This window comes from Bufo gargarizans, chromosome 8 (genome assembly GCF_014858855.1).
Source record: "Bufo gargarizans isolate SCDJY-AF-19 chromosome 8, ASM1485885v1, whole genome shotgun sequence".
In the NCBI taxonomy this organism is placed as follows: domain Eukaryota; kingdom Metazoa; phylum Chordata; class Amphibia; order Anura; family Bufonidae; genus Bufo; species Bufo gargarizans.
Genome location: NC_058087.1, coordinates 25,921,967 through 25,935,171, shown reverse-complemented (window position 1 = coordinate 25,935,171; position 13,205 = coordinate 25,921,967). Strand labels below are relative to the sequence as shown.

Here is a 13,205-nt window from a genome sequence, read left to right as displayed (position 1 = left end):
TGGTGTATTGTAGCTCAACTTCATTCATTTCAGTGGGGATGGTCTACAACACCACATACAACCCATGAACAGGTGTGGCACTGTTTTATGAGGAAACATTAGTATTTTACACATTGATCTATAGATTATATCATTTTTAAGTGTTACCAAATGTGTTAATTTAGCACCAAAATTATATCACTAACCTTTTATAACTTCATCAATATATGTCTTATGATAGAAAATTCGAGCAGTGTCATCAAAATCGGGGTTCCTTTCCATTGCAACTCCATTCTCAGTGATGTATATAGGGACATCTCCATACTCTTCTTTCACCCAGTTAAGCAGCCTCCTTAGGCCCCAGGCTACTGCCCTGAAATTAACAAGAGCTGTGCCTGGCCAGTTATTATCAATCTCCTCTGCAATGTCAATATCACTTTCAAAAGATGGAGGAAATAGTATTTTGGTCTTATGCTGAACTATGTTTGTGGTGTAGATGTTTATGGTGAAAACATCGGCTGTTCCTTGGATGTAGGCCTTCTCTTCATCTGTAAAAGTTGGAAGTCTGGAAGACTGGAGGCCCTGTAGCTCACTCTTATTGGCCACCTGCCATTTCATCACCTCTGGGTAGTCGCCATTTTTGAAGATGGGGTGTGCAAACCATCCCAAGGTGAACTGCAAATAGCGATCAGCAGCTTCTATGTCCCTCGGTTCTGTGTGGTCTTTGGGTTCCACCCAATTAGTGTTGAGACTCACAGAAATGACACCTCCTTGACTATTTCTATATTTCTCATCATAAGTATGGTAGACTCTAGCATGGACTTTGATTAGATTGTGAGCTACTCTGTAAGGTGCATGACCAGGATCATCTTTCAAACCAGGTGGAAAGAGACCAATACCATAACCAGTGGCAACAATTGTGTGGGGTTGGTTAAAAGTCATCCAAACCTTGACCCTATCTCCAAATGTTCTAAAACAATAATCTGCATAGCTGTGAAAAGCCTCAAGGACTACATTACTCTCCCAACCACCTATGTCTTGGAGAGCCTGAGGAAGATCGAAGTGGTAAAGGGTCACCATTGGTGTGATGTTGTTTGCCAATAGGCCATCAATAAGCTTGTTGTAATACTCCACACCCTTACTATTGGCTGTGCCCTGTCCACTTGGGAAGATTCGAGACCATGAGATGGAGAAGCGGTAACTATTCACTCCTAAACATTTTAGCATGTACAAATCTGCATCCAACTGGTGGTAACTATCACAGGCTATGTTGCCATTGCCATTTTCGACAATATTGCCTGGGATTTGTGAAAATGTGTCCCATATACTTGGTCCTCTTCCATCTTCATTCCATCCCCCTTCAATTTGATATGCGGAGGTTGAGACCCCCCATTTGAAATCACTTGGTACTGTAGAATAATGGTACATATCCCTTTCAAAGGCTGATTGTCCTGAGAACTTATCCCACACAACTTTAGCCTTTGAGGGAACTTCTGATGCAGGTAGAGCTGGTAACTTCTTTGCATGTACCCATTTTGCCTGATTAAATTTTTGGGCCAACTTTGTCCCTGGGAAGCCATTATTTTCAGAAATACTGGAAATGAGATAGGCTGATTTTTTGGGGGTTCTTTGTCGATTTGCATTTTCAAAATCTACATGATGTAAACCAAATCTTTCACTGTATCCTTGAGGTCCTTCAAAGCCGTCCAGGAGTGAGCGGACTACAAAGGCACTTACAGTCACATTATCAGTCTTAACAGCTGCAAAGAAAGGTTTCACAGTGTCAGAACTACAAATAACAAACCAAACAATTATGTAAATTGAATATATTATCTTTTAAATTCTTTAAGATCTCTAACTGATCTATCCTAAGTTACCTTCCAAATGTGGACTTACCTTTCAGGGCTTCATTGATGTATGCTGTCAAGTACTCCACTCGAGCTGTGTCATTGAACACCTCTCCAGTGTAGGGTGTTGGCATACCATTCCCAGTTATATATATGGGTAGTCCTTCTTTTACATATTCTTCATTGACATAGTTCAGAAGCCTCCTAAGACCCCATGGCACCACATAGAGCCATGGAGATGAGGTGATCGGCCATGAAGGATCCACATGGGGTGCAAATCCTCCAATGTTATTATAATCGGCCACACAGCTAGGGCTTTCAGAGGCATTGACCATTCGGGACGTATAGTGGGAGATGCCAAGGAAGTCTGCAGTGCCATTGATGTAGGCTTTCTCTTCCTCAGAAAATGTGGGCAACATGGCCAATGTAGTAGAGCACTGGGTATTAATGTGTTGGACTTGCGTCTTCAGGACCTCTGGGTAATCCCCATTGACAAGAATTGGATGTGCGAACCACCCAAGCATGAACTGGAGATATCGCTCTGCAGCTCTTACGTCATCTAGATTATTTGGGTCTTTTGGTTCTGCCCAGTCTGAATTCAGAGAGATTCCTACCTGACCTTGCTGCGAGGCCCGATACTTGTCATTGTAAACATGCCAGGTCTTAGCGTGAGCTTTCACAATGTTGTGTGCAACCTGTGAGATACAATGTGGAAGACATGATTAGCAAAACACTTTTGCATTCCTTGCCCTATTTTTTATTGGTCGTACATCGGATATCGATGTGATAAGTTCATAGGGAGAGGTCCTCATTCACATTAAGGTATTGCTCACCAAACTCATCGTTTTTGGCAGAGCCAGCCATTGATCTAATGTGCATAGGGAGCTCCTGAAACTCCTTCGACAGGATGTTGGGGAATAGAAGGATCTATCACACCTAATCCTTTTACTCTGGCAGTGGCTTTTTCCTCCTCTCCCCTTTGATAACACATACACACCAAGTGTTGGGAGAGATAGCTGTTGGCCAAATCGAGGTTCCATGTGTATGGGGGAGTCAGAAGAGCTATTGAAGATGTATGAGCAGCTTTAAATGTGTTCAGCTTAAAACTAGGCCAGACAGGCATCAGATGTGCCATATTTATCACAGTAGCTCCTGCTGTGTGATCATTTTGACGCATCTTATTGTCTTATCTACTTAGACATCTTAGACCTTTTCTCTTCCATGCACTGCAAATTTTGGCACAATTTGTCATATTTTAAGACTTCTCTAAGCTATGTCCCCGTTATTGTATGCTTTTCAAAACTATCCATTGAGAGCCACATAAAATATCTAAAACACGTAATAAATCTGGCACAAGGCATATACATCACTTATTTCAGCCCTACTGTATATCAATAATTTCTGTAAGTGAATTTTCACATCAATCCAAGATTGAAGAGTGCATAGACTAAGTTAGGGTGTGTGAGGATGCACAGTTATAGGCCTGTATGGAAGGAGTGTAAGACTTATTTCCTTTTCGGGCATGAGTGACGTGAACACAAACATCTAGGCATGCACATTGTGCTTCTGTCAGCCTGACAGGATTCTGGGGGCACAGGCGTTTCCTGTAGCATGAGCAGCAGCTTGTGGAACAAGTAAGGAGAGATTTTATGCTGCTCCACAATGAGCTACAGATGCTGGGAACTCCAAAATCCTGAGGATGACGAGAATGCGTTCTCATGCAGCCTATCATATTGCATGCACTCGTCTATGATTGATCGGCTTCTTAATGGGCATTTTAATTTACTGCAGTGATTGCCTCTTACACAAAACAAGTGTTTTCTGCTGTCTATAGCGTTCCAGAAACAACATGCACCATATGAACTGGAGTCTGGAGTGGGCATACTCTCTGATATGTGGAGAAGTGATTGTACAGATAGGTGGAGGGGTGAGCTGTGTAAGGAATTTTGAATTGTTTACAAAAATTGAAATATTTAGATGATTATGTTTCCTGTTTGTACCTTGAAGGAGGCATTTCCTGGATCTTTGATCCCGGGGGCATGTTGTCCGGTGCCGTAACCCGCGTAACTAACGACCCAAGGTTCATGGAACGTTATCCAATGTTTAACTCTATCTCCAAAAGTGCTAAAGCAGAAATCTGCGTATTCCATAAAAGCCTGGCTGGTGGATTCATTCTGCCAGCCCCCGGACTCCTGCAGAGCTTGGGGTAGATCCCAGTGATACAAAGTTACCATTGGTTTGATATTTTCTTTGATTAACCGGTCAATTAATATGTTGTAATATTTCACGCCTGCTAAGTTGACTTTGGATTTCAGTCCTGTTGGGAATATTCTGGACCAGGAGATGGAGAAGTGATAGACCTTGGACTGTAGGCCCTTCAGAAGATACACATCATAGTCAATCTTGTGGTAGCTGTCGCAGGCCACATTGGCGGTTGCATTGTCATCAGCTTGACCATGTTGTCCAAAAACATCCCATATAGATGGTCCTTTATCTCCCCCGGCCCAGCCTCCTTCAACTTTGAAGGCTGAAGAGGAGGAGCCCATCAGGAAACCATTGGGAAAGGTCTCATGCAAGAAGATGTCTCGCTCTGCTGGTGTCTGGCTGGCAAATGTTTGCCATACAGTGGTAAAGGCCGAGCGAGATGTTCTTGCTGGATTCTCCCACCTGAAATAGTGTCAAATAAAAAGTTATTAAGTGGGTTTCCACTCAGAATATACTGTAAGGAGCGCGACCATATTGTCATTTTTGAGTAAGCTTCTCAGTAACTGATCCCTTCCCTTCTACCAGCTGTCCCACCATTTATGAAGAAGAGGCCTATGAGTCAATGTATTGTAAAGGGTGTGTGAGATCAAGCAACATGTGTACTAGTGGTCACAGGAAGTTCTAAGGCTATGGACAATCCCTTTTTGCTAAAAGGGTGCCCTGATAATAATATAATATTATTGCAGGGACTAGCAGTGCTGCAGTGCCCCATAGGGGATATGAAGCATTACAGTACAGGAACTGAGTCTCCTATACATTTAATAATCACAATGATCAGAAGGAGTCTCTGCACCTTAGCAGCAATTCTTCATTTTTCTCTGCAGCACCTCCACAGGGAATATGAAGAATTACAGCTGTGACCAGTCTTTCCAGAGTAAGTGGACGAAAGAGAGAGTAAGATAGAAAAAGACGAATATGTTTAAAAAAACAGTAATAGAAAGGGAAGTCTTTTATTTCTTTAAAATGGGTTTTTCGTGTTTTCCTCAGGATAGGTCATCTTTATCAGATAGTGGGGGGTCCGACATCCAGAATTCAGCCAATCAGCTGTTTGAGGAGGCTGCAGCACTTCGGTGAGCGATGTGACTTGTGATGTTACTCACATCTTAGCAAGCACAGCGCTGCCCACTGGATAGTGGTTGTGCTTGGTATTGCAGCTCAGCCCCTTTCACTTGAATTGGACTGAGCTGAGCCTAGGCCATGTGACTAATAAGGAGTAGGTCACCACACTCACCGGAGCACCATGGCCTCTTCAAACAGCTGATTGATGGGGCTGTCAGGAGATGGACCACTACCAGTCAAATACTGATGACCTATCCTGAGGATAGTTCATCAGTTTTACACACTTGGACAACCCCTTTAACTTGTCACAAAGTTATGAACTCTGGTTTTGAGACTATGAAGTGAACTGCATTGACAGGAACTGAAAGAATATATAAATAATTTTTTTGGTACTAACCTTTTTTGATTTTCATGGGGCTGGAGTATAAATGGGCTGACATCATAACCTTTCAAAACTGGACCCGAGCCATCAAGTGCTGTAAAAGAAATTAATTAATACAGAGGTTCTGGTGACTTGTTGTTGATGATCCTATATGGAAATCTAGGACCTAGAAAACTTTACAAAAGCATTTAAAGCAGATATGATGGGAAACCTCCCACTATAGTTATAACTGTGCGTCTACTTTATCCCTTGACTGTCAGACAGATTATGTTCTGAAATGGACATCAATACTTTACCTTTGAGCATTTTAAAGGCAGGGAGATATTTCTCATCTATGGAACCACAGTCCTCCAAGGCTAAGCTGAAAACCAACATGTCCAGACCCTTCCTGATGTCCTGTAATGATAATGCTGGTGACAATATATTATAACATAACATAGAAATTTATACCATAGGGCGAGAGACACATGGTGATGGCTTGTCCCCAGCTATAGCCAAAACATTCACCTTTTTATAGGTGAACTATGTGGCCCTGCCCTTGCATGCTGAAATATAATGCTTAGTTCAGAACTGGTTTATTTTCCCTTTAAGGTTTGTCTGCTTTGTGTAATGCCTCAGAGTGGCATTACCACCTTTGTACTCTGCTACTCTCTTTATTGGTTAACCTCAGGTCATCATGTGTATTTATTCCAGGTCCAAACACTGTGCATTTCCTATTTTGTAACTGTTATTTCCAAATGTAATATGCCTGGTTTACCAGCAGGTGGTAGCAAACACGGCAGAGCTACAGTTAGTTAGAATAGAGCTTTCCATTCCATTCTAACACCCCCCTCTGTGGAGTAGTGGACGAGTCCCACTTCCTGTAGGAAGGGAGGGGACCAGTTTCTAGAGCAGTCTAGCTTATCCCCTGCTAGGGGAAGGAAGCAAGTGCTGGGCACGTCTCTGCTGGATGTGTCTAGGCCAAGTCAAGCCATCCAGAGCACCTTCAGCTCTGCTGGATGTGGAGGCCACAGCTTAGAGCCTCAGGAGCCATGAGGAGAGTTCCCTTGCATAATTTAGAGACAGACTACCAAGAGAGAAGTTGCAGCATAAAGAAGAAGCTAAGTTACACAGCAAGCCTGTCAGTACAGGAGATCCAGAGAGAAACAGATGTAGCAGAGACGAGTTTGCCTGCCAGTTTTAATGCTAAAGCCTGCTGGGACCAAAGATAGGGCCAGGGGCTATGCATAGTATTCAGTATAGTGGGCAGACTAGATGGGCCAAATGGTTCTTATCTGCCGACACATTCTAGGTTTCTATGAGTTTGCCTGCCAGTTTTAATGCTAAAGCCTGCCGAGACCAAGACAAAGTCGGTAGACCGTGTTTGATGAATGTTTATTCAAGTAAAGCTGCTATTGAACTTTATACAAGGTCTGGAGGCGTTACTTCTTTCATCCCTCAATTACTACCCTCATTTTAGGCCACCCTATACCACTCGGCCATTCATACACCTGGGTACTACCACCATTACAAAAGGGGCCTTGGCCGTTGCCGCTGCGTTGCATTTGGACGTCCCAATTTTAGTAGATCACAGCATAAGCTGATCACAAGTTTTCCACAGTTGGGAAACTCAGAGATCAGCCCTAAGCTTAAGAGGGACATGGCAACAAATCTTCAATTCCCCTGCAGCTCCACCACTGGGGGAAAGAGGCATTACATGGTGCTCAGTGGATTTGATGTACTGTTTGTGTAATGTATGCATGTGCTGGGTCCTTCAGAGGCTTCTTGTACTACTCTCCAATCAAGCCAAACAATGGTGGTTATGAGTGAGGGACCCCCCTCACTCCTCTATTAACTCAGAATTCTCTTTACTAGGGTATCTGAAATTAGGTTTTCTAAACTGAATGGGCACTTTATACCTTAAAGGGGTATTCCCATCTTATAAAATAATGGAATATTGCTTGTTTAGGGTCTGACATCTAGGACACCTAAAAAATAAAGGGTTTGCACTGCTTATACTGAGCTTCAGAACCTTCATTCTCACAATCAGATCATAAAGTGTTATGATGCCATCACTTTAAGATACTGGAATATCCCTTTAAATTAGTTTTGCACCTTTTTCATAAAACTTTATATATATCAGAAAATTAACTTGGTTAAAGAATAAGATATGGGACCACCCCTAATGTTCTAAAAGAAGGGCGTCTCAGTATGTGGTAAATTTCTAGAGTATTTATGGAGCCTCTGGTCCCGAGACCTAAATATGCGATAGGACCTCAACTATCACTCTGTTGGACTGGCCCGCTGGAGTACCAGAGCAAGTCTAGAGGGCCCAGGCTTTGAAGACATAGCTGGCCCTAAAGATCCAGGAAAAAAAAAACATTTGGAGCTGCAGTTGAAGCCAATCACTTGCCAGTAAGGTCTATTTCTTTGTGTCAAAACCTAGTAGACTCTATTGATGATACCAGGGTTGGGTCCCGATAATAATTTCCTCTGGTGGGCCCAAGTAACCTCAGTCTGATGCTGCCTCGTACAGTGACTTACAGTATCTCCCCAAAACATTAGGATCAGGCAGTTGAAATCAATCTGTCTGACCACTATCTTCTCCAAAATCTGCCCCTTTGGGAGGCCACATACACATTGGCTGTGGGTCAGTCCTGTCCAAATTGGTTGGTTAGGCCAACGTACATGTAATGTTTGATGAACAAAGAGTCACCTATTCCTTACCTGATTTGCAATCCACTTTTGCAGCTGATCCCCATCATGGCAGTCATATTGTATGTTCAACGCAAGAAAATCAGCTGTTTCCTAAAACACATAGAAATGGTCAATTAGTTGATGTCCTTGGCACACATGACTCCATTGTTTTCTATGTGCAAGGGCATATATACCCCAAAAGCAGCCCAGACACCTGCTTTGGGACCCATGTAGGGAGGGGGCCTATTCCTGGTTGGCCTTATTCTCCTTTTATTGAGTGATGTGATTCTGCACACGGATGTCGTCTCATGCCACAATGCTGACAGAAAGAAAGTGGAACTGGAGCCATGAAAATAGCATGGGGCACCAGATCTGCTGTTACAGCTGGTTAGTGGTACCATTGTGGTAGTGTCAAGCAGCTCCTGAAAGGGGCCTTATTTTTATCATTGTTATTAGTCCCCCTCTGTCTATTTGCTTTGGCCTTGATCTCGCCATTTACTTCATGTTGATTCTTTTTTTTTTTTTCATGAAGATGGGGCCAAAGTAGAGCCCACCTCCTTCCATTTTTAGACAATGATAATATTTTCGCTGGTGGTCTTGGGAAGTAAAGGGGTTATTTGGGAAGTCCTTGGTGGTCTTACACAGTTAAGAGGTCAATGATAATTTCAGGTTGTTAATGGGAGTACTGACAATAGGAGGGGGACCTAGTAATTGGGAATCCTTGACAGTTGCCCAGTTTGCCACCCCCTAGACCTCCTCTGGCCTTATACATGGAAAACATGGGGGCTGAAGGACTATATTTACCAGGACTCGAGGAGACGTGCTCAGCGCTGCTGTTCCCAGAGCAATGGATATCCGTCCATCTGATAATAAAAATAAAAAATCGTGATCACCATAAATCGGTTCCGAATATGGCGGCTCATGATGTCCTCCTTTATCTATCAATCATTTTTTTTATTAGCATAATCACCTCCGTCAGTGGCTGTGGATATATACTAGTGACGTTATTAATGCCATTACATACAAATCACATGCCAATCACATACAAAACCTCCTCTATTTCCAATAAATGTATCACTTCTTTATGGTGAAGCTCCATCTTTTATTATCATATGCTTTTTTTAGGTCCAAATTTCTATGCTGATTCTGTTCTGATACAGAGCTCCAAATCCCATGAATTGACATAGATTTAGTGCAGCCACCACTAGAGGGAGCTTACTGTATACTGTGCTATTGCTGAATGCATAACAGTATGCACCAAGCTCCTGAGCTCCCCCTGGTGGCGGCTGCAGACATGCATAAGGTTAACTTTTCACCCTTTATGCCCATGCTGAGGGAAAGACATCTATAATAGGCCATGGACACAAAAAAAATCCCTTATGTGAACAGAGTTCCAATATTTCACTGAATTGGAATCAATAGCAAAAAAAAAAATACATAGACCCCATGCCAAAACTTGCCTTACACCCACTGAGAAAATGTACAATTATTTTTTATAAAAGTTAATGTTCTCTACAAATATTATATCATCTTTAAACTGTTTGACAGCCCCAAATCCTATGCTTTCCTTACTTAGCCATACAGTTATATGTTATAAGGCTTATTTCCACGGCTAGTATTCAACTAAAAGGAAGATGTAAACATATGTATGCAATGAGCTCCCCCTAGTGGTGGCTGCAACCAAACATTATAGAAACATAGAAACATAGAATGTGTCGGCAGATAAGAACCATTTGGCCCATCTAGTCTGCCCAATATACTGAATACTATGAATTCAGTATATTATGATGACAAAGAGCAAGGCCCCCTTTTGTTCTATCTTATGTACCTCATTAACCCTTTCTCGACATGTGACATAATAGTACGTCACATGTCGGGTGTTTAAAGATGGCCTTACGGAATGGCAACCGGGTGCCTGTATGGCTAATGTCCGTGATTGGCGGTAATGCCGATCGTGGGCATTTAATCTAATTTAACCAAATTTAATCAGATGCTATAGTCAAACCTAACCACGACATCTGAGAGTCTGTATTAACGGAAGTGCACACTTCCTGTAATGCTATGGCTCCCCCGTGTAGCGATCAGAGGAGCCGATTTGCCATTTTTTAGACGGTTCGCCTCTCACAAAAAAATGAAATACAAAGTGAACAAAAAGTTGTACACAGCCATGAATAGTATCAATGAAAAGTACACAACCCTGAAAAAAATAAGTCCTTATAAAGCTCCGCACACATAACTACAAAACAGATATTTTTTTTAAAAAGTAGTTTTTTTTCAGTATCAAAACACAAGAAACACTATACATATGTGGTATCGCCAGATTCGTACTGACCTGGAGAATGAAGATCAATACAGTATGTCAGTTTTCACCACATAGTGAATAGCGTTGATCACGAATATTCGAATTGCAAATTTTTATCTCGAATATAGGCACTTCGAGAATTTGCAAATATTTAGAATATAGTGATATATATTCGTAATTTCGAATATTCAAGATTTTTTTTTAATCAGTACACATGATCCCTCCCTGCTTCTAGCTTGTGGGCCAATGAGAAGGCTGCAGTATCTTTGACTTTAGGAGTAGTGTTGATTGCGAATTTTCATATTGAGAATTTTCGTAATTAAAAAAGAATATATAGCAATATAGGGAATATTCGAGAAAAAAAACGAATATAGAGCAATTTAGCTAATATAGTGCTTTAATCTTCTATAGTTGTAATTTTTTTCTCATCTGAAGCTCAGATTGGAAAAAAATTGCAACTATAAAAAAAAGATTATAGCACTATATTAGCTAAATTGTTCTACAATCGTTTTTTTTGAATATTCGCTATATTGCTATATATTATTGTTTTTGAATATTACGAATATTCGAAAAACGAATATATAGCACTATATCGAATATATTAGTTTTTTAGAATATTCAACTTTTTTTCCATCTGAAGTCATGATTCCTCCCTGCTTAAGTAACAAGAATATATAGCAATATAGCGAATATTTGAAAAAAAAAAAGAATGTAGAACAATTTAGCTAATATAGTGCTATAATGTTTTTTTTTTTTTAAATAGTTGTAATTTTTTTCCAATCTGAACTTCAGATGAGAAAAAAATTACAACTATTAGACAAAGACGATTATAGCACTATATTAGTTTACGGTAAATTGCTCTATATTCGTTTTTTTCCAAAATATACGATATATATTGCTATATATTCTTGTTTTTGAATATTACGAATATTAAAAAAAACTATTATATTCATTTCTAGAATATTCGTCTTTTTTTTTTTTTTTTTTTTTTTATCTGTACAGTTGTTCCACTTTGGCATACTCCTCCCCGACAAGTGTCCCTGTCACCATGGGAACTCCTGGGGGTTAGAATATACCATCGGATCTGAGTTTTCACAATCTCATTGATTCTCATTACGAAAATTCTCATTACGAAGATTCTCATTACGAAAATTCACAATCAACACTTCTCCTAATGAATATTCAAATTTGCGAATATTCTACTAGGGCTGCAACGATTAATCGATGTAATCGATTATATTCGATAACTGGATTCGTTGTCGACGAATCCAGTTATCGAATAATCGCCGATTCGGGCGGGCGGGCGGTCGCTGCATCTTTATTTTACCTTTTTACAATGACGCTCCCGCTCCTGTAACAGCCAGGCAGAGCGGACGGCGGCGTAACGTCACTCACTCACGTGACACGCCTGCTCCGCCTCCTTCATTCATGAAGTGGGCGGAGCAGGCGCGTCACGTGATTGAGTGACGTTACGCCGCCGTCCGCTCTGCCTGGCTGTTACAGGAGCGGGAGCGTCATTGTAAAAAGGTAAAATAAAGATGCAAGCATCGGGGCCGGGGCTGTTAGGGGGAAGGGGGAGGGGGGATCTGTCTATGGCACTGCTATGGGAAGGGGGGGTCTGTGTATAGCACTGCTATGGGGAGGGGGGAGGATCTGTCTATGGCACTGCTATGGGGAGGGGGGTCTGTGCACTGTTATGCCCATAACAGTGCACATATCCCCCTCTCCATAACTACGCCGTCCACAGATCCCCCTCTCCTATAACTACGCCGTCCACAGATCCCCCCATAATAGTGTCGTCCACAGATCCCCCATAAGTGTCGTCCACAGATCCCCCATAAGTGTCGTCCACAGATCCCCCATAAGTGTCGTCCACAGATCCCCCATAATAGTGTCGTCCACAGATCCCCCATAATAGTGTCGTCCACAGATCCCCCATAATAGTGTCGTCCACAGATCCCCCATAATAGTGTCGTCCACAGATCCCCCATAATAGTGTCGTCCACAGATCCCCCATAATAGTGTCGTCCACAGATCCCCCATAATAGTGTCGTCCACAGATCCCCCATAATAGTGTCGTCCACAGATCCCCCATAATAGTGTCGTCCACAGATCCCCCATAATAGTGTCGTCCACAGATCCCCCATAATAGTGTCGTCCACAGATCCCCCATAATAGTGTCGTCCACAGATCCCCCATAATAGTGTCGTCCACAGATCCCCCATAATAGTGTCATCCACAGATCCCCCATAATAGTGTCGTCCACAGATCCCCCATAATAGTGTCGTCCACAGATCCCCCATAATAGTGTCGTCCACAGATCCCCCATAATAGTGTCGTCCACAATTTGTTTTAATATGGCCTTTGAACATAATTTTTCAAGTAAGATCATATAAACCTCTCTGTTTTGTAATTTTGTCGTTTTTTCCGATTAATCGATTAATCGTAGAAATTAATCGGCAACTAATCGATTATTCAAATAATCGTTAGCTGCAGCCCTATATTCTACAAATATTCTACAAGATATCGCAAATTCGAATATGACACCTGCCGCTCATAACTAATAGTGAACACCATTAAAAATAAAACAACTGTAAAAATGTGGCAAAATTGCGTTTCTTTTTTACAATTCCACCACATTTAGAATTTTTTTCCCACTTCTCACTGCATTCTATGCAATATGAAATGGTGGCAT

The 13,205-nt window shown here is 41.7% G+C and overlaps 1 protein-coding gene across 1 annotated transcript in view; it reads right to left on the bottom strand.

Moving 5' to 3' along the window:
- Nucleotides 1-13,205, bottom strand: part of LOC122944682 — a 101,416-nt gene that overhangs the window by 34,387 nt on the left and 53,824 nt on the right. The window contains 7 exon segments of the mRNA XM_044303228.1: nt 186-1,739; nt 1,876-2,521; nt 3,827-4,493; nt 5,548-5,626; nt 5,829-5,928; nt 8,239-8,319; nt 9,013-9,071. Coding sequence (XP_044159163.1) covers nt 186-1,739; nt 1,876-2,521; nt 3,827-4,493; nt 5,548-5,626; nt 5,829-5,928; nt 8,239-8,319; nt 9,013-9,071 — 3,186 coding nt within the window.